This window comes from Oryctolagus cuniculus, chromosome 5 (genome assembly GCF_964237555.1).
Source record: "Oryctolagus cuniculus chromosome 5, mOryCun1.1, whole genome shotgun sequence".
In the NCBI taxonomy this organism is placed as follows: Eukaryota; Metazoa; Chordata; class Mammalia; order Lagomorpha; family Leporidae; genus Oryctolagus; species Oryctolagus cuniculus.
The window spans coordinates 33,568,770-33,596,024 of NC_091436.1; the positions used below are offsets into that span (position 1 = coordinate 33,568,770).

At 38.5% G+C, this 27,255-nt stretch overlaps 1 protein-coding gene across 13 annotated transcripts in view; it reads left to right on the forward strand.

Annotated features, from left to right (window-relative positions):
* AHI1 (Abelson helper integration site 1) overlaps positions 1–27,255 on the forward strand; it is a 231,110-nt gene that overhangs the window by 160,758 nt on the left and 43,097 nt on the right. Inside the window, exon 22 of one of the 13 annotated variants that reach the window (XM_008263549.4) lies at positions 2–7,582. The exons of the other annotated variants lie outside the window; for them this stretch is intronic. Coding sequence (XP_008261771.1) covers positions 2–97 — 96 coding nt within the window. The 3' untranslated portion in view covers positions 98–7,582. Of the gene's footprint in view, position 1; positions 7,583–27,255 lie in introns of those variants that run through there. 13 annotated transcript variants of the gene reach the window in all.

The window sequence follows — 27,255 nt, forward strand, 5'->3', positions numbered from 1 at the left end:
GGCTTTCCTGTGGCACCTGTGTTTACATTTCTGTTTTGTTTGTACTTTCTGGAACTCAGAAAGTACAGCTTGGCAGCTTCCTTGTTCTACCCTCTAGGCTGATTGTAGATTCCTATGCTAATTAAATGATGAAATAAAAGACCCTAATCCACATGAAATCGTGAGAAAAAGTCATGTTAATGCATATAATAGTGTTCTAATCTCAAAATGAATCCATGAATTAGGAATAAATCTAATGCATAATCATTTAGGTATTGCTCATCTTTTAATTATGCTTTTCCACTTGGATTATGAAATGGTAGCTCCTAATGTATTAATAGCATTTCTTCTGTGTACAGTCAGTAAGTTTTAATGAACTTGATGTATATCCACACTCCTCAGATCCCATGAGTTCCCTAGGCTGTGACCTGAGCTGAGCCTCCTATCATGTTTTTCTGAGCTAGGACTGGTTCTTCTCCTGTCTCTGTACTACAAACCAGGGATGTCCACTATCCCTTTCTGCTATATTCCCACTGCTTTGTTCACAGTTAACCCTGGCCATTTCTCCATAACCTCTAAATCGAATTGCAGGTCTTCACTACCCACTCCCCTCAAGTCCCCAGAAGAGGTAAAGTCTGATTTTCACAGAAATATGATTTTGCCTAATTTCCATATTTACATCTATGTGTCCTAGGCTCCTTACAGGGTTTAAGAGAAGAAACTGTTTACAGTAAAGGAAATGGGAAGGAGTCTATCCAGACATTTAATGAGGTGGGACATTTCTAAGCCCAAATTTGTACTCTGCCAGTGCAAAAGGAGAAATTCCCTGATTTAAGTCACTCTTTGAGCCTGAGGGAAAAAATAGAAAAGAAGTGGGCCAGGATCTCTGAATGACTGAGGCTGAGGCCGGAGTGCCCTCCTGATCCCACACCTGCCCCTCCAGGTTCTTTCTTCCCTCACTCTCACTCCCCTCATTCTAGCACCTCCAGGAATGGCTTGGATGTCGGAGAGTGTGAGGTGCTAGTTGCAGCTGTTCACCATTCTGGAGGGAAATGAGGACATGAGAATTTCTCAGTCTCTTCCAGGGAATTCTGTGTTTCCTGACATTCCAAATTGGAATTCTGAATGGACTTTTCAGTAAATATATGGTTATAGGGGACAGTTTGATCCTATAGCACTATAATGTAATGCAGTGTCCCTTAAGTAAATATAGATTAGCCTGGGAACAAAACTACCTCTGTTCCTTTGCTCTGTGCTCCCTTTCACTCTCTTGTTAATTTACTTGTTTCCTTTTTTTATTTTCGTTTATTACATGAACTTTGATTTTGGCAGGGGGTGGGGAGGGGGGTGGGATTATTTTTCTTTCTGACAATAAATAGTGCCATATCTGTTTTGAGATGCCTTTAGTAGAAAGTGAAAAAGAAAACCCACATGCCATGACCCCTCCCCCTCAAAAAGAACTTCTCAACTGGCTATAATCATTTCACCTTTTTTTTAGCATCTTAAGCTCTTATTTTTTTCATATCTAAGAATACATTTTTAAGAATTATAATGTGGAAAGTGAATTATTTAAGTTTATGTATTTATTTAAAAATATCTCTCAGTTGGCCAGCGCCGCGGCTCACTAGGCTAATCCTCCGCCTTGCGGCGCCCGCACACCGTGTTCTAGTCCCGGTCAGGGCACCGGATTCTGTCCCGGTTGCCCTTCTTCCAGGCCAGCTCTCTCTGCTGTGGCCAGGGAGTGCAGTGGAGGATGGCCCAAGTACTTGGGCCCTGCACCCCATGGGAGACCAGGAAAAGCACCTGGCTCCTGGCTCCTGCCATCGGATCAGCGCGGTGCGCCGGCCGCAGCGCACCGGCCGTGGCGGCCATTGGAGGGTGAACTAACGGCAAAGGAAGACCTTTCTCTCTGTCTCTCTCTCTCACTGTCCACTCTGCCTGTCAAAAAAATAAAAATTAAAAAAATCTCTCAGTTGTCTTTGCATAAAACAACTTGACAGGATCATCTTTACTTCTGGTCTTTAGTATTCAGGAGAGACATTGATAGATACTCTTTTGTGTAGGTCATCTATTTCTTGTATTTTTTTTATATTTAATGTCCTAATTCAATTTTGATGCTGTAACTTCCTTTTCATTAACTTGTCTGGAATGATATTCACACAGACACTGTATTGCTATACAAAAAGCAAATAAAACATGAGACAATCATAATAGATTGTACAAAAAGATTTAGATCATGCCACTTTAAGAACTAGTCCCTGCACCTGCTTACAGCCTGTAGTGAGTTAAGGATAATATCAGCTTCAGATTAATCAGAGGTCATTGTCTGAACCCTGAAAGGCAGGTGTAAAAGTTAGTTAATAGTTAAGTCAGCATAGGCTTGAGGCTTGTGTTTACTTTAAATAAAGGGCTCATTTGTAAATCAAAGAGAAATAGCAAGTAGCATAAGGAAATGTTTCCTGAGGAGCATGGCTAAAACCTCTCTACCCTTTAATGTATAATCATGCACAGCAGCTCTCATAGCTTCTTATATTTGTTGGCATAATTGATATGAACCTGAAGACATTAAAAAACACAAATAATTTTAAGTTATTTGAGGGGCATTGTTTTTCAGTCTCTTCCAATGAAAAATGATATGATAAAATTCAAGTAACTTCAAGATGGCACGATGGCCTGTTCTGATTAATCACTTAAATTTTTGTAAAACTCCTGTATTCCAAACCTGTAATACTAACTAGTATCACTTCTTTCTTAATTTATTCAGTGATCCTACAAGCCCTGTTGGAACAAATTTTCTTTCAACAAAATAGATTTTTGTTTTATTCAATTACAGCTTACATTTTCACAGAAACATATCCATCAACCACAGCAGATAAAATCCATCAGGATTATATCAGTTATAGAATATTCACCATTTGTCTGAGTAGTCCTTTAATTATTAGAATTTAAAGTAACCTAGCTTGATTTAAAATTTAATTGTTGATTATTTAGCATAGTTACAAGACCAGTTTTGCAAACTATCCATTCATTCATTCTGCAGTTACACAGAACTGATTGATAAATTTTCACTACATAATATTTTTTTTCAGTAATGAAGTACTCAGGAAATATTTCTGAGATGTTTGTGATGTAACTTAGCATTGAATTTATTTATAGATATACTGATCTATATCATACAAATTTTATTCTGAGTCTGTTTCAATTTATGCTGTCTGTACTTATTCTGCAGTATTTTGAGTTATTAGATCTCATAGCCCATTCTGTAGGTTCACAAAATTGCTACGTATTGCGCTGCACACTTTAGTGAAATACATAGTATTTATGTAAAATATGGTTCTTTCCTATTTTGATGTAATATTTGGGATGGTTTATTTACGAATAAATACACAAGTTCAAGTGAAATATCTTGAATTCAAAGGAAAATTTTTTTTCTCCTATCTGTAGTTTTTTCCAGGAATTCATAGTATGTAAACTGGGGTGAATTTGCCCCTATAAAACTCATAAAATAGAATCTATGTTCAAGCTCTTCCTGTAGGTAATTGCAGGGTGGAGAGGGAACCGATAAACTACAGGCTTTTATAACTGAAGTCATAAAAGAACTTGTCTTTGCTTATCAATAAAGTAGCAACTCAAAGCAGATCTATTAAAATTTCTATTGAAATTCAAATATAAATGCAAAATGTTCTCTCTTAAGACCACTTGTAGTTGCCATAGGATAACATTTTTCTTAAGTACCTACCCATTAGTTTTTTTCTCCAGACATTGTAAATTATGAAGCTCACACTGATTTTTTCCCCGTGAGCACATACACTGACATTCCTGTTTTTCTTTGACTTATTCATCCAATTCTCTTTTGACTTTACTAAATCTGTCTACCTGACAGATTTGAAATTCTGAAAATTTCATTACTGGAGAACTGCATCATAAATAGAAGCCTGAACTGAGTTTATTTTCTAAATTATCAGCAAACATTAGGTATCCAACCTATGTAGGACAGCACTATACCAAGCACTGAGCTGGTATTAAGTGGTGTGAGGAAAACAGATATACAAAAAAGTATAAAACATGGTTTTATATATCGTTATAAAATATGCCTTTGCATAGCTCTTAGTTTCATTAGAAAAGTGACCCGTAAACAGTTAAATCCTAACACGTGAGATGGATGAAAGTTCAGAGCAATGATGGAAGCTATGTCATGTCACCAAGGCACTTTTATCCAAGGTAGGACATGGTGTAGGCTTTGACAGCTCTAGGGATTTCCAGGATCAGAGTGGTTTGGGAAGAGTTAGAGTAGGAAGGTGCAAAACTGAATCTTAAAAGGAAGGACAGGATTTAAAAAGGAATCTGAGGCAGGGGCGGAGGAAGCGTATGTTGAGCATAGTGGTGAATAGTCCATTGGGTCACCCAAATCCCAAATCAAAGTGACTGGGTTCAAGTTCTACCTCCAGTCCTGATTCCAGCTTCTTACTATGTGCCTGGATAGCAGTAATAGTTCAAGTAGTTGGGTTCCTCCCACCCATGTGGGAGACCCAGATTGAATTCTTGGTCCCTGGATTTTGTACACATTTAGAGAATAAATCAGCAGATGGAAGATCTCCCTCTCCCTTTCCCTTCAAATATAAATAAATAAATAAATAAATAAATAAATAAATAAACAAACTTTTAAAGATTTATTTATTTATTTGAAAAGCAGAGTTACGGAGAGGCAGACACACACACAGAGAGAGAGAGAGAGAGAGAGAGAGGTCTTTCATCTGCTAGTTCCCTCCCCAAATGGCCGCAAATGTCCGGAGCTGGGTCAATCCTGGAGCTTCCTCCAGGTCTCCCATGTGATGCAGAGGCCCAAGGACTTGGACCGTCTTCTATTGCTTTCCCAGGCCATAGCAGAGAACTGGGTCGGAGGTGGAGCAGCCAGGACTCAAACTGGCACCCATATGGGATTCCAGCACTGCACCACAGCGCCAGCCCCAATAAATAATTTTTTAAAGGGAATAGGATAGCTGGCACCGCAGCTCACTAGGCTAATCCTCCGCCTTGCGGCGCCCGCACACCGTGTTCTAGTCCCAGTCGGGGCACCGGATTCTGTCCCGGTTGCCCCTCTTCCAGGCCAGCTCTCTGCTGTGGCCAGGGAAGTGCAGTGGAGGATGGCCCAAGTCCTTTGGGCCCTGCACCCCATGGGAGACCAAGAGAAGCACCTGGCTCCTGCCATCGGATCAGCGTGGTGCGCCGGCTGCAGCGTGCCGGCCGCGGCAGCCATTGGAGGGTGAACCAACGGCAAAGGAAGACCTTTCTCTCTGTCTCTCTCTCTCACTGTCCACTCTGCCTGTCAAAAAAATAAATAAATAAATGGAATAGGATGTTGACCAAAGATTATAGAAAAAGAAAAATACACTTAACAGCTAGACAGTTTGAAGCCAAGTAAATCAGATAGTGGAATATTAGAAAAGGTGATTTGGCATGATTTATAAAGATCATGATGTTAGGTTAACAAGAATATTAATATAAGTAATAGAAAGACATTTGGACATAAGAGTTAATGTGATCAAGGGTTAATGTTTTTAAAAGGTGAAGATAAAAGCAGCTCATGAAATTGCAGGTGAGTGAGACTAAAAAGATTAAGTGATCTCTGAAGCTTCTGAAATCCAAATCTGGTGTGATAAGGATCTGAATAAAGAGGGGACTATGGAAAAGGAAGTAGAGGCATGCTTATGAAAGATGTAAAAACTGGACGTGTTCAAAGCAATCATATTTCTATATATTGTCTATATTTAAAAGGCCAGGAGAAGAGTCTTCCTAGGAGACAGAGTAAGAAGAGAGATCCAGGCGATCAGGATGAGGATAGCATCTTGGCAGCTAAGTAGAGTATAGAATTGGAGAAAGTCTTCAAGCACATGTAGCCAGAGAGGTTTAGGAGAATGGGAGCAGGTCCCTAGACAAGAAGCTGGATGGTCTCTCTCGGTGGTGTTGTGACTCATGACAGTTCAGGAAGCCTTTTTTAACAGGAGGAGGGAAAATGGAACAACAACTGATTTATGTATGTGGTGTTGACTGACTTCAAAAAAGAAAGTGTTTTGCCAGAAGGGCTGCCATGAAATAAACCTTTACATACTATGAAGTAAATGGTATTTCACCATGTTCTTTAAAAGCAAAAAATAAAATTTTGGTAGTTGTGCAACAGTATTTATTCAAAATAGACATTTTTCAGGTTAAAAAAAAGGTAAATGGGATTTCGGCATTTGACAAAAGACTAGAGTTAGGACAGTTGTGGCAAAGTTTCTTACCAAGGGGCTTACTTTTCTAATTGGCAAAATGAGGAAGGTTGAAGATGTTGACCTTGAAGTCCACTTTTAGGTCAAAAATTCTATGAGCTTTTCATCTTTTCTTACTGTGCTAAGAGAACATACATATTAAAGCAGAAAATGAAGCAGATCTCTGGTGGTCATCCTTTCAGTGTTCACACATCCTTTCACTCCTTCATTCTGCTTTTGGAATTCAAATAGTATTCACTTCCATATATCGTATATGTAGCAGTTCTCCCACCAAATCTCGTAAAGAGTGCCCACTGCCAACATTGCTCATTTCATGCTGCTCAATGAGTGGACAGAGGTTGGTTGTCTTCAGCAGATCGAAAGCTAACTTGCTTCACTACAGGGCTCCATCCCTCCAACAGTGTTTGATGAAACAGTGCCAGGCAATGGGATGTGATGTCCAGATACCTGTGAAGTTAGCAGGCAGGCCAGGTTTGGAGATCAAAGAAGGAGAGTGCTGGTAGGCTACTGTATATTATTTCCTTCAACCTTTTCACTGTTTCTCCTCACACAAGAGAAGAGATATTTAGTTATATACTAGAACTTGAGAAATGAGCTAATAACAGCTATAAATCAGGAACAGTTCAAAAGAACATGAATTTTTTAAATGGTCCATTTAAGCATAGAAAACCAAAAGAAATTTAAATCTTCAAGTGAAATAGTCAAGGTACAAGTGCTGAATACCATGTCTACACACAGTCATCTCTTCAGCATTACTTATTAGTGTTTGATCCTAAGTGCAAAGTTTTTGGAATTTCATGAATTTGCTTTTTATCTTGCTAACCGGTAAAAACTCATTTGAGTCTAGATTTTTTTTGAACTATGATAAAGACATTCAGTTAAACTATAATATTGTCAGATTTCTATAATGCCTTTTTTAAATGGTCTGTATTGGGAGGTATTGTTTAACTTAATTTCAGTGATATACAATGCTTTAACAAAGTATTTACTGTATGTCTTTTAAAATATGATTTGGTGATTACTTAAAATTTTTATTTCCTGAAAGACAAAATAACATTTCACTGCTCAAGGGACGCATTAGTATAGTTCACTGCAAAAACAAAAACTTAAGTTGATAATACCATAAGTTGAAGGAAATATTATTTGGAAAAGAAAAAATTTAGTGCTCATAATTACAGAATATAATTTTCCATCTTGGGAGAAATGTAATCGAAGGCTATCAAACTGGTGCTATTTTTTTCCCTCCCTAGATGGAAATCGACTATCTGCCAGTCCTAATGTTCCATAGATCCTTACCCCAGATCCTTACCCCCCCCTCCCCGGCCATATCAGCATATACAGGTTCTGAGACCCAACTTCCTGTTCGGCTCTTTTTCCTGCCATGGTCACAGCATCTCCAGGAAGGAGAGCAACCTTTAACAGAGGTAGCAACACAGCAGTCACTAACACAGACACCCCTTGGGATAACCACATGATTGGGGCACAGATTAGCTAGATGCATAAAGATTGAGATAAAACTGTAGAGGAAATAAAGCTACTTCTTCTGTGTTTTTAATGAAACTTCACACAGTTTTCTTGCCACAGTATCTCTGACTGGTAATAACTTACAGCGATGTGGGCAGACTTCTCTGGGGGCACTTTTTTGATTCAGAATTTGTTTTACCAAACCAGGAAATAAACTGTTGTCTTCAGAAATGGAATTAGAGTTAGCAGAACTGCATTTGGTTTAGAAAACACAGTTATGTTTGTTATGTTTTGAGTGCTCTACAGAAATATTTTCCTATCAATACCTAATTACTCTATGATAATTTGAATAACCTCAGGAGGTGAAAAATAATAATTCAACCTAACATCTATCACATCTATCAAGCATTTCTATGTACCAGGCATGACATAAAATATTTTGTGTAGATAGTAGCATTCGAATATCATAATAATTCTGTAAGATAAAGGTCATCACCATTTGGCTGTGGGGATTTGCACCTCTAGCAATATTTAAATTTAATATCTTAATACACTGTGGTAGTTGAGCCAAAAAAATACCAACTCTCTAAAAGCAGAATCTACTTATGGGAAGAAGTCATCAACTGTGATGTCACTTAAGTGGAACAAAGGCAGATTTTGTGAAAATTGGAAGCAGTTCGCGTACTGTTAATGGCAAGTCAACACTTAAGAAACATCTTTCATATATAAAAGCCCTGTTGCTTACTGTATATCATTTCATCTGACTTTTGCAACATCACTGAAATTTTTAATGGAATTAGGTGGGTTGTGTGGTAATGAAAGCTGTAGACAACTTGAGCACATCTGGGTAGACTGAAAACAATGACAGCTACAAAAGATCATGAAGACCTTGAATTGAGGAGAGAACATGGCCAAGTGTAAATACCTTCTCTCAATAAAATCTACCATGGAAGGTTACCTAAGAAAGCCAATTTTTAAAGTATTTCTTGAAAAAAACGTTCTCCACTGATGAAGAATTCTCAGAGATAATGATTTGAGGTTAGTGGGTAGAATCTTAGCTGATTTCCTGGGAAGAGCAGCACTTGAGTTCTGATGGTTGTGGAGTAGGTTAAAGACGTGTTCATAGCAGAGAGTAATCTGAATGTGAGAAGGAGATCTTAGGGTTTGGTGGGAAAAAAGGGGCCCAGAAATTGTGGTTTTTCTAGTGCACTGGCAGAGTCACCTGTGACCTTGAGAAAGGAAATTACAAACACCTGCTTCACTTCAAACTCTGCCACCCACATGCCACAGACAGCTGTGTGAAGACCAGGAGTGAGGAATGAAAGGTAGTTATGAGTATCACCCAAGAAGGAGGGGAAGGGGCTTATTCCCTCTTCCTTGAGTTCTATGTGGAATGCTCACTGTCTACACTTTAAGTATCAGCTAATTCCTACATGTGAATAACTCCTTGGCAGATGATTATAATCTTATTCTTTCCTTTCCCCATTCTACTAGGAAATCATTATAATTAGTGCTTAGGTTGTTACTTTTTGGTAACCTAAAGAACCTAAAAAGGACTACAGCTCAATAAATCCCTTGTCTTCCCCAAGGCCTTCACTGAGCTTTTCAGTGTTCTGTCACTGATACTACGAGCTGCTTACTTCTTACCAGCAAAACCTTTGTAATATATTAAGCTTCTCTAATTCTCTTGTGTTTCATGTGTGTTGTCTTCCTTTTCCATTTTATCTCTGCAGTCTTACTCCTTGAATTCATCCCCCTAGCGAAAATCAAGGTTCTTGTCGTCTACGTGGAGAGCTATGGTCTCCCTATCTGTATTTTTGCTTGTATTCATAACCAGCTCCACCTCCTGAAACAACCATTTCTCTGATGATCTATTTTTAGTACTGGATTTATTGGGATATAATTGACACAGAACAAAATTCACTCTTTTAAAGTCTGCTGTTTTTAGTATACTTACAGTTTTGTAGACCACCATTACCTAATTCTAAAACATATTGATTGCCACCAAAAGAAATCCCATATTCATTAGCAGTTACCTACTTTCACTTCCCTCTGCCTCTAGCTCCCAGAAACTGCAGTCTGCTTTCTGACTATAGATTGGCCTATTCTGAACATAGTGTAAAAATTCGGTCATAAACTATTTGGCCTTTTGCATCTGGCTTCTTTTGCTTAGTGTGTGTTTTCAAGGTTCATCATGTTGTAGCATGTACCAAAATTTTAGGCCCTTTTGTGGTAGAGTAATATTCTATCATATGGGACACACCACTTTTTTTAATCCATTAATCCACTGGTAAGCATTTGAGTTGCTTTGATTTTTAGATATTAGGAATAATGCTGTATGAATATTCATAAAAAGGTTTTTGCTTTTTGTGTGGTCCTAAGTTTTAGTACTCTTGAGGACATATTTAGTAGTAGAATTCCTACATCAGCTTGAAGAACAGCCACAGTGTTTTCCATAGTAACTGAACTGTTTTACAGTCCCACCACATGTGAATGAGGGGTCCAGTTTCTCCACATCTTCATTTGTTATTTTATTATAGCCATCCTGGTAGGTAAGAAATGGTATCTTATGATTTTAATTTGTATTTCTTTAATGACTAATGACGTAAACATCTTTTGAAATGCAGTTTGTATATCTTCTTTGGAGAAATGTTTAATTCAAATTCTTTACCCATTTTCTGATTGAGCAAATAGTGTTTTGTTATGAGTACATAGTTATATAATTTATATATTTTTTTAAAAATTAATATATTGCGACAGGTAAGATTCAGAACTTATCTTACCAGAAGTAACTGGTAAATTTTTATTTAGAAATTTTTTTTCAGAAACAATTAGCAGATCTATATTTGATTTGCAAAATATGGTCATATTTATACCTGTGAGTATTCTTCAGAACACTGAACTTTAGGAGTTGAATATTAATTATACCTGTTACTGAGTACTCTCTTTTCCAAGCATGTACTACATAAACCTATCTATGAATTACATAAGAATAAGCTGTGTAGTTATTTAAACCAAATATAAAATATTATTTATATCTAATTAATTTTATGTTGTTATTGACTTATAATGAATTCTCTTTTTTTAGAGAGATTTATTTATTTACTTGAGAGACAGAGTTACAGACAGAGAGTGGGAGAGACAGAGAGAAAGGTCTTCCATCTACTGATTCACTCCCCAAATGGCCACAATGGCTGGAACTAGGCTGATCCAGAGCCAGGAGCTTCTTCCGGGTCTCCCAACAGATGCAGAGGCCCAAACACTTGCACCATCTTCCACTGCTTTCCCAGGCCACAGCAGAGAGCTGGATCAGAAGAGGAGTGTCCGGGACTTGAACCAGCTTCCATATGGGATGCCGGCACCACAGGCGATAGCTTTACCTGCTGTGCTTACAGTGCTGGCCCCAATCTCTGCTTTCTAAAACTATATTCTTATAAAGAACTCTCTGTGTACTCTGGATGTGCCTCTTGTACAATATATGATTTACACATATTTTCTCCCACTCTGAAGGTTTTGTTTCTTTTTCTTGAACATATCTTTTCTTAAGTTTTATTCATTTAAAAGGCAAAGCGAGAGAGAGAGAGAGAGAAAGGTGGAGAGAGAGATTTTCCATCCACCTGTTGACTCCCTAAATGTCTGCAACAGCCAAGGCTGGGCCAAGCTGAAGCTAGGAGCCAGGAACTCCATATGATGCAGGGACTCAAATACTTGAGCCATCATCTGATGCTCCCCAGATTCATTAGCAGGAAGCTGGATTAGAAGTCAAATTGACATGCTGATATAGGACGAGAGTGTCCCAAGTGGCAGCTTAATCCGTTGTACCTCATTCCCACCCTAAACATATCCTTTAAAGCACAAAATTTTTAAATTTTGATAAATTCCAATTCATCTACCTTTTTCATTCGTCACTTGTGCTTTTGATATATAAGCAACCATTACATGATCCAAAGTCAGAAAGATTAACTCTTGTGGTTCTTAGAATATTATACATTTAGCTATTATCCTTGGGTCCACATCCACTTTGAGTTAATTTTTGTGTATGACATGAGACAGGAATGCAAGTTTATTCTTTTCATAGGACTGTCCTGTCATCCTAGCACCATTTGTTGAAAAAATGTTTTTCCCCCATTTTATGGTCTTGGCACCCTCGTCAGAAATCAGTTCACCATGAATATCTGGACTCTCAATTTTTTTTCACATTGATCCATGTGCCTAGTTTATATCATCATTACAGGTTCTAATTACTATACCTTTAAAATAAGGTTGTGTCCACGGGACCAGTGCTGTTGTGTAGTAGGTAAGCCTCTGCCTATAGTGCCAGCATCTCATATGGGTGCCAGTTCGTGCCCTTGCTGCTCCTCTTCCAATCCAACATCTCTGCTGATGGCCTGGGAAAGCAGCAGAAGATGCCCCAACTGCCTGGACCCCTGCACCTGCATGGGAGACCCAGAGGTTCCTGGCTCCTGGCTTTGGATTGGCTTAGCTCGACCATTGTGGCCATTTGGGGAGTGAATCAGCAGATAGAAGACCTTTCTCTGTCTTTTCCTCTCTGCATCTGAAATACTACCTCTCAAATAAATAAATAAATAAAAAAGAATTGTGCAAAGAATCCAAGTAGTTCTCAAAAAATTTAAAAAGGGTGTGTCCTTCAACTCTGATCTTTTTTGCAGTTGTTTTTTCTAAGTGCCTTGCATTTCTATAGAAATCTCATGATCACCTTCTCAATTCTGAGAATATTTTTCATAGGAATTGCATTGAACACATAGATCAACTTGTAAAAGCAGTAGTAACTCTTTTAATCTATTAACATGGTCTTTTCATATTTATGTCTTTCAAATTTTTTTCAGCAATGTTTTGTGGTTTTCACTGTGTAAGTCTTGAATTTCTTTTGTTAAATTTATTTTTGATGCTAGTGCAAATAAAATTGGTTCTATGATCAGACTGTTCATTTCTCACATATGGAAATTTTTTTAATTTATCATATATCCTGTAACCTTATTGAATTTGTTTATTAGTTCTGGCACGTCTGTCTAGTTTTTTCTGTCAAGTTGAGATTATCTGTATACAAGATTGTTATCTGCTAGTAGAAATAATTTCCTATCTGAATACCATGTGTCATTTTCTTTTGACTGATTTTCCCCTAGAACCTGCAGTACACATTGAAGTGGTGAGAGTGGTTGTAGTCTTTCCCATTAGTTATAATGTTACATTTTCATACATAGCCTTTGATCAAGTTGATGACATTCCCTTGTATTCTCACTTTGTTGAGTGTTTTTATAGGGAAAGGATATTAAATTTTTGTTGAATTTTGCTAGATGCTTTTTCTGTATCAGATGATTTGTGAGCTATGTTTTTAATACTATTAATATAATCTATTAGGATGGATGGTAATAATATTTTAAACCAACGTGTCATTCTTAGCAGGATGAATCCCACTAGGTCATGGTGTATAATCCTTTTCTTTTTTTTTTTTTTTTAAGATTTTATTTATTTTATTTGAGAGGTAGAGTTACAGATAGTAAGAGGGAGAGACAAAGAGAAAGGTCTTCCTTCCTTTTGTTCACTCCCCATTTGGCCGCAGCGGCTGGAGCTGCACCAATCCGAAGCCAGGAGCCAGGTGCCTCCTCCCAGTCTCCTTTTGTGGGTGCAGGGGCCCAAGGACTTTCTGCTTTCCCAGGCCATGGCAGAGAGCAGGATTGGAAGTGGAGCAGTCGGGACTAGAACCAGTGCCCATATGGGATGCCGGCCCCGCAGGCAGAGGATTAACCTATTGCACCATGGCACCGGCCCCATATTCCTTTTCATATATTGTTAATTGTTTTAATATTTTGTTGAGGATTTTGTGTCAGTATTTGTAAGGGATATTGATCCATAGTTTTTTTTTATTGTCTTGCTTGGAGATTATGGTAATACCCTATAGAATGAGTTGGGATATGTTCACTTCTCTTTTATTTTGGGGGAATTTGTGAGAGATTCTTCTTTGAACATTGGGTACAATTCACCAGTGAAACATTCTGAGCCTGAGTGTTGCTTCGTGTGAAAATTTCTTGTTACAGTTTTAATCTCTTTACTCTTAAAGGTTTAGGCACATATTCTTTTTCTTGTTCAGTCAGTTTTATGTTTCTAGGAATTTGTCCTTTTCATCTAAGTCATAAAATTTGTTAGCATTCAGTTGATAATACATTCCCTTAGAATCCATTTTATTCCTCTAAGTTCAGTAATATTTGTCTCTTCATTATTGGTTTTTTAAATTTGCGTCTTTTTGTTTTCTTCCCCCTGCTTACTTTGGGTTTAGTTTAATCTTTCTAGTTTTTAGGATATAATATGATATTGATTGATATCCACATTATCTTTTAATAAAAAGCACTTCATACAGAAATAATTTTTTAAGTAATTGCTTTTCCTGTACCCCATACATTGTGGTATATCATGTTTCTCTTTTCATTTATCATTTTCTGGTTTCCCCAGAGTTCTTCTTTGATTCAGTGGTTATTTGGAGTATGTTTTTAAATTTCCATACATTTGTGAATTCCTCCAATTTCTCTCTTAATTGAGTTCTATTTTTAACCCATTGTTGTTAGTGAGCATACTTTCTATGATTTCAGGTTTCAAAGTCTTTTTTAAAAGATTTATTTTACAGCCTACTGTATTATCTATCCTAGAGAATTTTCCACATGCACCTGAGACAAATGTGTATTCTGCTTCTGTTGGGGGCAGTGTCTTGTGGAAATCTGTTTGGTCTTATTGGTTTGTAGTGATGCTCGAGAATTCTGTTTGTGTTTCATCTTTCCTCATTCTGTCTATTATGCAAAGTGTAATATCATTGTCTCTGTTGATGTCTATTTCTCAATTGTCAGTTTTGCTTTATGTGTTTTTTTAAAGATTTATTTATTTTATTTGAAAGTCAGAGTTACACAGAGAGAGGAGAGACAGAGAGAGAGGGCTTCCATCTGATGGTTCACTCCCCAATTGGCCACAATGGCCGGAGCTGTGCTGATCCAAAGCCAGGAGGCAGGAGCTTCTTCCAGGTCTCCCACACAGGGGCAGGGTCCCAAGGACTTGGGCCATCCTCTACTGCATTCCCGACTTGGGCCATCCTCTACTGCATTCCCAGGCCATAGCAGAGAGCTGGATTGAAAGTGGAACATCTGGGTCTTGAACCGGCGCCCACATGGGATGCTGGCGCTTCAGGCCAGGGCATTAACCCGCTGTGCCACAGCGCAGGCCCCTTGCTTCATGTGTTTTAAGATTGTTTTAAGTACAAACATATTTATACTTACTTACATATTACTGATTAGTTTATCCTTTTATATAATAGGTCCTCTAAGTGACAGTTGTTTTCTTAAAGTCTGTTTTGCCTGATGCAGTCACTCCAGCTCCACTTTGGTTTCTTTGTACATGATGTATCTCTCCATCCTTATCAGATATTTTGTGTCTTTAAATCTGAAGTGTTCTTCTACACAATTTATGGTTCAATCACGTATTTTATCCTTCTGGTAATCTCCACTTTCTGTTTGTAGTGTCTAATCCTTTAGATTTATTGTTGTTAATTATAAGGTAAATTCATCTAAAATTTGGGGGTATTTATAATATGTCTGATGTTGTTTGTTGCTCTTCCATTATTTCCTAGTATTCTTTGGAGTTAAGTTGATGTTTCTGAACCATTTTCATTCTCTTTTCCTTTCAGTATATTTTTCTGAGTTGTTTTCTTAGTAGTTATCCTTAGGATTACAATTAACACCTTAAAACAGTCTAGTTTGGATTAATATCAACTTAAGTATTATTCACAAAAATAAACACAGTTTGTAAAAAGGTCAGTGTATGGTTTATTCAGGGCAGAATAAGAATGACCTAAACCTGGGAGACATAAACCCAACAACTTTCTGTGAGGCTTGGCCAGTGTTCTACAGTGGTCAATTATAGTGAGAATTTACATATTACACAGTGAAAGTACATTGGCTTGGCCCAAAACAGTGGCCATTTTTATTTTTATAATTTTATTTTTATTTATTTGAGAGGCGGAGTTACAGAGAGAGAGAGGGAGAGACAGTGAGAAAGGTCTTCCATCTGTGGGTTCACTTCCCAAATGACCGCAACAGCTGAAGCTGGGCCAATCTGAAGCCAGGATCCTGGAGCTTGTACCAGGTCTACCACACAGGTGCAGGGGCCCAAGGACTTGGACAGTCTTCTGCTGCTTTCCCAGGTGATAGCAGAGAGCTGTATCCAAAGAGGAGCAAGCTGGGACGCGAACCGGCACCTATATGGGATGCCAGCACTGTAGAAGGAGGCATAGCCCCGTAAGTGTGCCACAGCAGCAACCCCAACAGTGGGCTTTAGGTAAGGGAAGGAGGGGCAAATTTCTTATTGGTTAGAGATTAGCATATGACCCTTTGTTCACATCACCCAACTCAAACTGACCTGTTAGGTAAGATTAGTAGCTCAGTCAGGCCACTGCTCAGATAAGCATCATTAGGTATTTCTCTTAAATTCCTTAAAGGCTTTTGGGGGGAAAATTATTCTCAGTAGTGTATAAAAACTTTGCTTTAGCATAATGCTTTTCTCTCCTCTCTCCTTTGTGCTATTATTGTTATACAAAGTACGTATCTATACCTCATAAAACCTTTCAACGTATTTTGATAACTATTTCTTTAAAGAGTTCTTTTTAAGTCAAATGCAGAGAAAAGAGTTAATAAAAATATGTATATAACTATATTTTATGTTTGCCTATGTGTTAACCTTTATCAGTGCTCTTTATTTCTTCATGTGGATTTAAATAACCATCAAGTGGCCTTTTTATTTCAGCCTGGATGACAGTTATTGGTTTTTCTTTAAGTGCAGGCCTACTAATAACAAACTTTTGCAGTTATCACTGATCTTTAGGCATGAATTTATCCTTCCTTTTTAAAGCATAATAAATGTGAGTCCTGAGCATGCAGCTTTTCAGGAAGCTGCTACGCAGGTCATAGAGTGACGGTTCTGTGGGAATGGGGCTGCAAAGCCGTTCTGCTCTCTCCAGTGGCTACCAGACTGCTAGTGAGACCGTTGGCTTTCAAGGCTACCAAGGAGCTGGCAAGGGGGTAATGAGAATATTAGGGCAAGTTAAAACTCTGCAGAGCTTGTTCTTTTTACTGAAATTCAGCTGTTTTTCTTGAATACTGCTTAGATTGTTGCAAGGCTTTGATGTATTTTCAGAGATCTGATAAAATTGGCTTAGACAATTGTTGCCAGGGTTCTCCTCATGTTTATGGAGTATCCAATTTTCATTGCTCCACCACTCTAGAAGTGATTGCTCTAGACTGACTTATTCTTCAACTCAGAGTCTTACATTTGATTTTTAAGATTCTATTTGCTAGTTCATATTTTACTGTCAGAAATACTTTTTGGTAAGTTTATAGTCCCCAACACAACTGTCTACATCTCCCTATGCATCACAATTAGACTTGAATGCTAAAGTAGGGACATTCTTTAAGCTTCTTCATTATTCTTTCTATTATTATATTTTGTTTTCTTCCACAAAAACTAGATACTCACATGCATTTACATGAGCTTTTCCTAGAATATTTGGATTCTTATAGGAATTAGAAATAGATAAGCCTCAGTGTTTTAATGACAAGCAGTTAATTATTGATGTCTACCTATCTTCTTTCTTATCTAAATTTATTACTCAAGATTCCTTCACAGCCTTTCCAAGTCAATCATTTCAGTAATTCCCTGCACCTCTAATTACAAACTACAATGATCAGATGGACACAGACATTAACACACACAACATCACCTTGGTCTAATTTCATTCCTTTCCCATGTTATGTCCTGGTTTAGTCTTCTCAACAAATTGTGACTGAGAAACTAATACAAAGAGAAATACTTTGATAATCTAATTCAGTCAACTTAATAAAAAAAAAAGGCACATTATTTAGACCCTTTTGTCGCATAATCTTATGGAAAGTGACAGTCACTCAACCAGCATTGATACAGGCTTGTATTTTCTTGATTTCATCAAAGCCTCTAATGTAAGTTTAGTGGTTAGGAGAATAGACTTGGGAGAAAAACTGACCTATGAACATCTAGACTCTGCCAAATTGTATGATTTACACAACTAGTAATACTTTTAGCTTAAAATTTAAGTAACTAAGACATAAAAATGCCTAGTAGGTAGTTGTGAATGCACATGTATGTATATATGTGCACACATATACACATATGTAGTGTGTGAAATGATTAACACATTCCTCGTACATAGTAAACACTAAAAAAAGTATTTCTAAATATTTCTAGACAAATAGATATATATATAGTACATCCGATTATTAAATTAGAACAGTTAATATAGCTGAACTGAGGTTTATTTTAGAGCTAATGAATTTTAAAACCTTGAGTTGAATAAAATTAAAACACCTAAATGAGGTTTTAAATGGAACACTTTGTAAGGCAGAGAGAACACTATCGTGAAGATGTAAGTTTATGCTATATCTTAAGAATAAGAATTTTTAGGGGCCAGAATTGTGGTGCAGTAAGTTAAGCTGCCACTTGCACACTTACAGCACCTGCATCTGCATATCAGTATGCTGGCTTGAAACCCAGCTGCTTCGCTTCCCATCCACTTCCTGCTAACCTGTCTGAGAAGTCAGCAGATGATGTCCCAAGTGCTTGGGGCCCTGCCACCCCTGTGGGAGACCCTGATGGGGTCCCTGATTCCTGGCTTCAGCTGGGTCCAGACCTGGCTCTTGCAGCTGTTTCAGGAGTGAATCAGCAGATGGAAGCTCACTCTCTCTGCCTTTCAAATTAATTAATTAATTAATGTTTTTTAAAAGTAAAATTTTTAAATACATAATATTTGAAGCAATATATTTTCTTAACTATATCCTGAAATCTATTGAGTCAAGGACTGTATTCTGCATTTCTTCATATGTCCCACCCTGACTATAGTTCCCTATTCACAGGACACACACCAGATACTTGTTGTATAAGTGAGATATTAATCTTTTTAGAAATAGCTTATAATTTTAATGAGTTTTGTTAGTAAACTTAGCAAATGCCCATAGGAGTGCTTGCTCTCTCATTCTCTCTTTTTTTCCCCAAAGATTTATTTATGAGGGCCAGCCCTGTGGCGTAGTAGGTAAAGCCACTGCCTGCAGTGCCGGCATCCCATATGGGCGCTGGTTCGAGTCCCAGCTGCTCTACTTCCAATCCAGCTCCCTGCTAAGGTAAAAGTTACTCAAATGTATATACTCAAATGTATTCATGTATTTGAAAGATAGGGTTACAAAGAAAGAAGGAGAGACAGAGACAGAGAGAGAGAGCTTCCATCCACTAGTTCACTCCCCACATAGCTGCAACAGCTAGGTCTAGGTCCAGGCTGAAGCCAGGAGCCTGGAACTCCATTTGGATCTCCCATATGGGTGGCAGTTCCAAGTACTTTGGCCATCTTCCACAGCTTTCCCAGGTGCATTAGGAGGGAGCGGGATCAGAAGTGGTTCAGTAAGGACTCAAACTGCTCTTATGGGGTGCCAGGATTGCAGGTAGCGACTTAACCCACTGCACCACAACACTGGCCCCAAGAGTGCTCTTAAGTAGTTCTCAAAATGTTTAAACTGCCTTCAGTTTAATGGGCAACTCTTTTCATACAGTTAGTGCCCAGGAAAATCTAGAAAAGCCATTAAACAAAGAGTTAATATGATTCTCAAAAGTCTTATCTCTAGACTTCATTTTGTTTTAAATATTTTATGCATTTTATTTTTTTGACATCTTAAATTTTTATTTATATAAGGTGAACAAATGTCATATATTTCATATATACAAATTTAGAAGCATAGTGATACTTCCCACCCTTCCCTCCTTCCTGCCCACACCCTCTCTCCTCCTCCTATGCTTATTCTATCTTTCAGTTTTTACACTGACATACTTTTCAGTTTATTTTATAATCATAAGGTTAACCCTCCACTAAGTAAAGAATTCAACAAATAGTAAGAAGAAAAAAACACTGTTCTTCAACAGTAGAGACAGGGTCTGTAAACAATCAGTTCTCAAAATGTCAGGTATCATATATATTTAAGCACAGAGAAAGACACTTAAACCTAACTCTGGAAAAAACAATGAAATATTGTAGTTCATTTAGACCATTTGTGAATTCCTATAGATGCTTATTCAAGTTTAGAGAAGGATTTTCCTAAGTAGCTTTGTAGCAATTCTGTATTGTCTATAATATTGACGACCCTCTGATAACTTATTTATCTAAATCCCTGCATTATATTTTAATACTTAGGAATTCATGTGTTTATATCTGAAACCACATTAGTATTGATTAATTTTTCATATTTATAAATTTGCATGCTTATGAATTTCTAAAATGTTTTAACTATTTGACATAACATTCATGACTACAGAAAGGACCTAGCCAAGAAAGTAGCATCTCCAGGTACATAAAACCATATAGATATAAGTAGAAGTAAAGAATGTTCCATTTAATGGGAGAGGGAGAGGGAGATGGGAGGGTTGCGGGTGGGAGGGAAATTATGGGGTGGGGGGAAGCCACTGTAATCCAAAAGCTGTACTTTGGAAATTTATATTTATTAAATAAAAGTTAAAAAAAGAAAAAATGTTCCATTTATCAAGAGGGACAATTTCTATGTATAATCTATAATAGTCACATAATGCTCTACATTATGTTGTGTAAAATTTCTCACTATTAAAACTACATCTATAAATTGTGATTAATATTTACTTGAATTTATTTTTATTTAAAAGTTTACATCTAGTTATGTTTACTACTAATTTTATATTTACTCATAGCTTATGGGTCACTAAAAGAAATTAAATTCATTATCTTTTTCTGAAGTGATTGCTGAATAGATTATTATTATAATGTATGTCAGTATACACCCTCAAACTATGCAGTAGTAGCATAAAAATAAAAGGGCAATTTGTACAAATATTAAAGATTTTTTTTTGCAAAGGCCCATCAGGCTGGAAACAAGGAGCATTCAATAAAATTTTTCATTGCTTTTTTAATAGCGTGTAGGAGTAGTTTAGATATAAAAGGTACCTGATCATTATTGTTGGAGAAGCAGATTCAATTTTGTAAAATTTGCCTGATATTCTATTTTAAACTAAAGCTGATCTTTAAGAAGTTTTAGGGAATCCTATGTGCACTATGACTCCTATTTGTAGTTTGAGCATGATCTGGCTGGAAAAAATGACAAGTTAAATGTGAAGTTACTCAAATCTGGAGCTAAGCAGAATTTCAGTGTGACAGGAGGGAGACTAAGCAAGACAAGTACAACTAACAGCAGGGAGAGGAAGAGCACGTTTGCTTGTTACATTGTGCCAGTAACATTCCGATCCAACTCTGTGCTGTGGCCTGGGATAGCACTAGAGGATGGCCCAAGTCCTTGGGCCCCTGCAACCATGTGGGAGACTTGGAGGAAGCTCCTGGCTCCTGGCTTCAGATCGGCACAGCTTTGGCCATTGCGGCCATCTGGGGAGTTAACCAGCAGATGGAAGACCTCTCTGTCTCTACCTCTCTCTGTAACTCTGTCTTTCAAACAAATAAAATAAATCTTTTTTTTTTTAAAAAGACTTGACATTAGACTTTATTTTTTAAAAAATTTATTTATTTATTTGAAAAGCAGAGTTACACAAATAGAAGGAGAGGCAGAGAGATAGAGGTCCTCCACCTGTTGTTTCATTCCCAGATGACCACAGTGGCTGGAGCTGTACCGATCCAAAGCCAGGAGCCAGGAGCTTCCTCCAGGTCTCCCACACGGGTACAGGGGCCCAAGGACTCCAGCCGTCTTCCACTGCTTTCCAGGGCCATAGCAGAGAGTTGAATGGGAAGTGGAGCAGCAAAGACTCAAGCCGGTGCCCATGTGGGATGCCGGCACTGCAGGCAGCGGCTTCACCTGTTATGCCACAACGCCAGCCCCCGACTGTAGACTTTAAATTATGTTTCTTACCCATTTGCTTTGATACTTGATAAGTTCAGAAAATACAGGTATATTTTATAAAATGGATCATTGAGATAAAGTATTAACTAAACTTCAAGTGCTTCAGAATCTCCTAGAAGACTTACTAAAACAGATTTCTGGGCCCATCCCCATTTATGATTCAGTTGATCTGCAATAGGGCCCAAGAATTTACATTTCTAACAAGTGTCCAGTGATGTTGCTTCTGAAGGTCTGAGGACCACACTTCAAGAACCCTAACCTAAACCAGTGATTCATAAATCTCTTCTTACAATGAATAGAGTGTCCCTCCCAGGAAAGAAAATGAAGGTACACTATCATCTTTCTTCAACAAACCTGTAGCCCGGTCTCTAAAAGTCTGAAAAAGTCTTGATTTTTTTTTAAGGAATAACCTATAAAAATACATATTTCAGAACTTTTTGTATGAAACATGCTAATGATTCACTGTAACAAGGTATATGAAGTTTGATTTCTAGTAAGAAAAGTTTAATTGATAATTATTTTAGCCTATCTGGGTTGCTATAACAGAAGGCAACTTAACAACAGAAATTTACCTCTTACAGTACAGGATCAAGGCATTAGCAGTCTGCCTAGGGGACCCACTTCCTGGTTCATGGATGATACCTGTCTTCACAAAGGGGAGGGGGCAGAGAAGCTCTCAGGGGACCCTCTTTTATTATAAGGGCACACATTCTATTTCTTCCTTCATGATCTAATCACCTCCCAAAGGCCCACTTCCCATTCCCATCACATTGGTGATTTCTATATATGAATTTTTAAAAGAGATAGATTTATTTATTTATTTATTTGAAAGGTGGAGTTATAGGAAGGAGACAGAGATAGAGAGTTCTCCCACTTTCTGGTTTACTTTCCAAATGGCCTCAACAGCCAGAGCTGGGCTGTTCCAAAGCTAGGAACCAGGAGCTTCCTCCAGGCACCCTAAGTGGGCACAGGGGAGCCATCCTCCGCTGCTTTCCTAGGCACATTAGCAGGGAGCTAGATCAGAAGTAGATCAGCTGGCGCCTGCATGGGATGCCATACCACAGGCAACAGCTTTATCCATTATGCCACAGCACCCACCCCTCTATATATGAATGTTGGAGGATATAGACATTCAGGTGGTAGCATCAATCATTTAAAAATCAGCTTTTGGGGCCGGCGCTATGGCACAGTGGGTTAACACCCTGGCCTGAAGCTCTGCCATCCCATATGGGTGCTGGTCCAGTCCCGGCTGCTCCTCTTCCTATCCAGCGCTCTGCTATAGTCTGGGAAAGCAGTAGGAGATGGCCCAAGTCCTTGGGCCCCTGCACCCACGTGGGAGACCTGGAAGAGGCTCCTGGCTCCTGGCTTCAGATTGGCACAGCTCCAGCCATTGCGGCTATCTTGGGAGTGAACCATTGGATGGAAGACCTCTCTCTCTCTGCCTCTCCTCTCTCTGTGTAACTCTGACTTTCAAATAAATAAATAAATCTTTAAAAAAAAAAGTCAGCTTTCATGTACAGTTTTATTTTTTGAAGTCCAAAGGTCAAACTCAGTATGACATATTTGTCAAAGAAAAAGAAAAATATTCCCAACTGGTAAATTTAGGAGAAATGCTTTATCTTTAATGTTCTTTAGTTATTTCAAGAAAACTTATCTTGTGTAATATTGCAGCAATCAGACATAAGCTTTTCCAATTAATGCATTATCACAAATAATAAAGTCACACTATTTCCCAGTAAGTTAATATTTACAGTTTATTTTAAAAATCAGAGAATACTGTTCTGTGACAGTTATTTGAGTTTGTAGTATGGTAGAATTGTAAAGCTAAAAGGTATACCACAATCATCCTCTTCAAAACCCTTGTTTTATAGACAAATGATCTGACTGTTCTGTGACACACTTTAACTTTGGAGCTTGACAGTATTGGAAACTCTCTCTTGGTTCCTAGTATTCTTCTCATTACCCTTATTTTATCAGAAGAGATTTGGAATGAAATACTTTCAAATATTTGTTTGATGAAGTGTTTAAGTTTCACATACAACTAAACTAGCATTAAATAGCAGGATAGGAACAGATAGTTTGGTACAAAAACAATAAACTTTGCATAATTATTTACTTTCTTTATCTTTGTTTTCATTATCTATTATTCAGATAAGATCAGCTAAAAATAACAAGACATTGATTTCTTTTTTATAAATATCTTTAGGGTTATCCTATTTTGTATTCACAGAAATAATTGAAAGATATATATTTCTATCATACAATGTTAGAAATAGAGATATGCTTTTTAATTCCTCTTAGAAAGTAAAATATAATAGCAGTGTCTACTAGAAAAGGATTCATTTGTACTTCTATACAATTCAATATTCTATATAATTCAGAGATTATTGTTGAATTTTGTTTACTCATATTTTTTTATTTTTTCTATTTTGACACTGAATGCTAAATATTCCTTAATTGGCCTTATTGAAAGGTCATTTCTTAAAGCTTATATTATTTCATGTTTTAAATAATTAAAGTATTACTTTATATTTTACTTTATATTAATTGATATTAATCCTTCCAGTAACCACTAAGTTACATTTAATTGTTTGGCTTGTGTCCATTTGCACATGCATGGGGCAAAACTTAATGAGTAAAGGGCCCTCAGAAAATAGTAAGCACAACAAGAAGGGTCATATTCACATTCCTGACATCCAGAGTAGAAAACCCTACTGCATGGGGTGTTGGTAGAATCTTCAGGAAAGTCATCTTGGTAATGGGGTTAATTTAGCCCTAAAGCAAGGCCCTCTCTGAATCTGCTCAACAAAATTCCACAAAAACCTGGAAGGAATCAAAGTGATCTCAAGATGGGTAAGCTCGAATGAGGTCCAGTACCTTTTTTTTAAAAAAAAAAAAGATTTATTTATTTTTATGAAAGTCAGAGTTACACAGAGAGAGAAAGAGAGAGAGAAAGGGGCCTTCCACCCACTGGTTCACTCCCCAGATGGCCACAATGGCTGGAGCTGTACTGATCTGAAGCCAAGAGCCTCTTCTGGGTCTCCCACGTGGGTACAGGGGCCCAAGGACTTGAGCCAACTTCTACTGCTTTCCCAGGCCATAGCAGAGAACTGGATCAGAAGTGGAGCAGCTGGGACTCGAACTGGCACCCATATGGGATGCTGGCACTGTAGGCGGCAGCTTTGCCGGCTATGCCACAGTGCCACTCCAAGGTCCAGTACCTTTTAAAGGAACACAGGAAAATCCAGCACTAACAAAATTCAAATCCACGTGTATTATATCCCCAGACCTGTGGTAACAAACTACCACAAACTTGGTGGTTTACAGCAAAAGAAATGTGTTCTTTCACAGTTTCAGAGGCCAGAAGTCTAAACTCAAGTTAATCAAGGAGAAAGCGTAAGAATGGTGGCCACATTGGCCACAGCCTAGCATGGAAAAGTTCCCCGGTGAGTACAGACTCAGCAGAAGTAGTGCTAGAGGAAAAAATGCTTAAGCATATGTGTTTATTCAGCATCACTTGGCTTGTCAAGTGACTTGCAGGTGTTAAGAATGTCGATTATTGGATTGCATTATTCATGAAGCTACAAGGAACAGCCATGCTGCTGAACTCTACTGGTTTGGTTCCCATAGTACACTGGGGTCAGCTGTCATTGAGAATTCCTCTTAGCTATAATAAGAGTTAATCCCTTGGAAGATAATACAAAGAATTTATCTAATGATTTACAGCCTGGCAGACTCTACTTTACCAAGAAATAGAAGACTAAAAAATGTGTCCAGGCCAGCGCCGCAGCTCACTAGGCTAATCCTCCACCTTGCGGCGCCGGCACACCGGGTTCTAGTCCCGGTCGGGGCGCCGGATTCTGTCCCGGTTGCCCCTCTTCCAGGCCAGCTCTCTGCTGTGGCCAGGGAGTGCAGTGGAGGATGGCCCAAGTGCTTGGGCCCTGCACCCCATGGGAGACCAGGATAAGTACCTGGCTCCTGCCATCGGATCAGCGCGGTGCACCGGCCGCAGCACGCCGGCTGTGGCGGCCATTGGAGGGTGAACCAGCGGCAAAGGAAGACCTTTCTCTCTGTCTCTCTCACTGTCCACTCTGCCTGTCAAAAAAAAAAAAATATCCAAAAACACAAAAACAGAGCTTGCCAGAAAAAAAAACTAAGTGGCATTTCTTTTTAGTTTGTTTTTTAAGATTTATTTATTTGAGAGAGTTACAGAGAGAGCGGGGGAGAGAGAGAAGTCTTCCATCCTCTGGTTCACTCCCCAAATGGCTACAATGGCTGGAGCTGGGCTGATCTAAAGCCAGGAGCCAGGATCTTCTTTCTGATCTCCCATGTGGGTATAGGGGCCCAAGCACTTGGGCCATCTTCCTCTGCTTTCCTAGGTGCATTAGCAGGGAGCTGGATCAGAAATGGAGCATCTAGGACTTCAGTCTGTGCCTATATGGGATGCCGGTGCAGCAGGCAGAGTCTTAATCAACTGTGTCAGAGCACTGGCCCCACTAAGTGGCATTTCAATGGTGGTTATGCTGAAGCAACTCAACAGGCTTTGAGAAGGAGAGGCAAGTTGGTTAAAAATACAGATGGTTACAAATACCAAAGATGTAACTTGATTTCAGTGAGTACACTTACAATGGCAAAGGCTTAAATTTTTTGACTTTCCATTGATGCAAGAATATACCAATATAACCATTCTGTATTTCACTTTCAGAAGTATTCAGTAAATTACATGAGCTATTCACTTTAATATAAAATAGGTTTAGTGTTAGATGATTTTGCCTAATTATAAACTAATATACAGAGGGTCGGCGCTGTGGCACAGTCGGTTAAAGCCCTGGCCTGAAGTACCAGCATCCCATATGGACACTGTTTCTAGTCCTGGCTGCTCCTCTGCTGATACAGTTCTCTGCTATGGCCTGGGATAGCAGTAGAAGATGGTCCAAGTCCTTTGGCCCCTGCACCCATGTGGGAGATCAAAGAAGAAGCTCCTGGCTCCTGGCTTCAGATTGGCACAGTTCCAGCTATTGCAGCCATCTGGGGAGTGAACCAGCGGATGGAAGACCTCTCTGTCTCTACCTCTTTCTGTAACTCTTTCAAATAAATAAAATAAATCTTAAAAAAAAACCTAATATGCAAGTATTCTGAGCATGTTTGTGGTGTCTGGGCCAAACTTTGATGACTGGCAGGTTAAGTTGTATTAATGCATTTTTTTTCTTTTCTTTTTAAGTTTTATTTATTTATTTGAAAGGCAGAGTTACAGAAAAGCAGAGGTAGAGAAAGAGAGAGAAGCTTCCATCCACTGGTTCACTCCCTAGATGGCCGCAACAGCCATCAGCTGCACTGATCTGAAGCCAGGAGCCAGGAGCTTCTTCTGGGTCTCCCATGCAGTTTCAGGGGCCCAAGGACTTGAGCCATCTTTCATGGTTTTCTCAGGCCAAAACAGAGAGCTGAATTAGAAGTAGAGCAGCCAGGACTCGAACCAGTGCCCATATGGGATACCGGAACTGCAGGCAGCAGCTTTACTGGCTATGCCACAGTGCCGGCCCTGCATTTTCAAGTTAGTATATTTCCAGGTTATGATGTAACTGTAATCCCGTTGTATATCC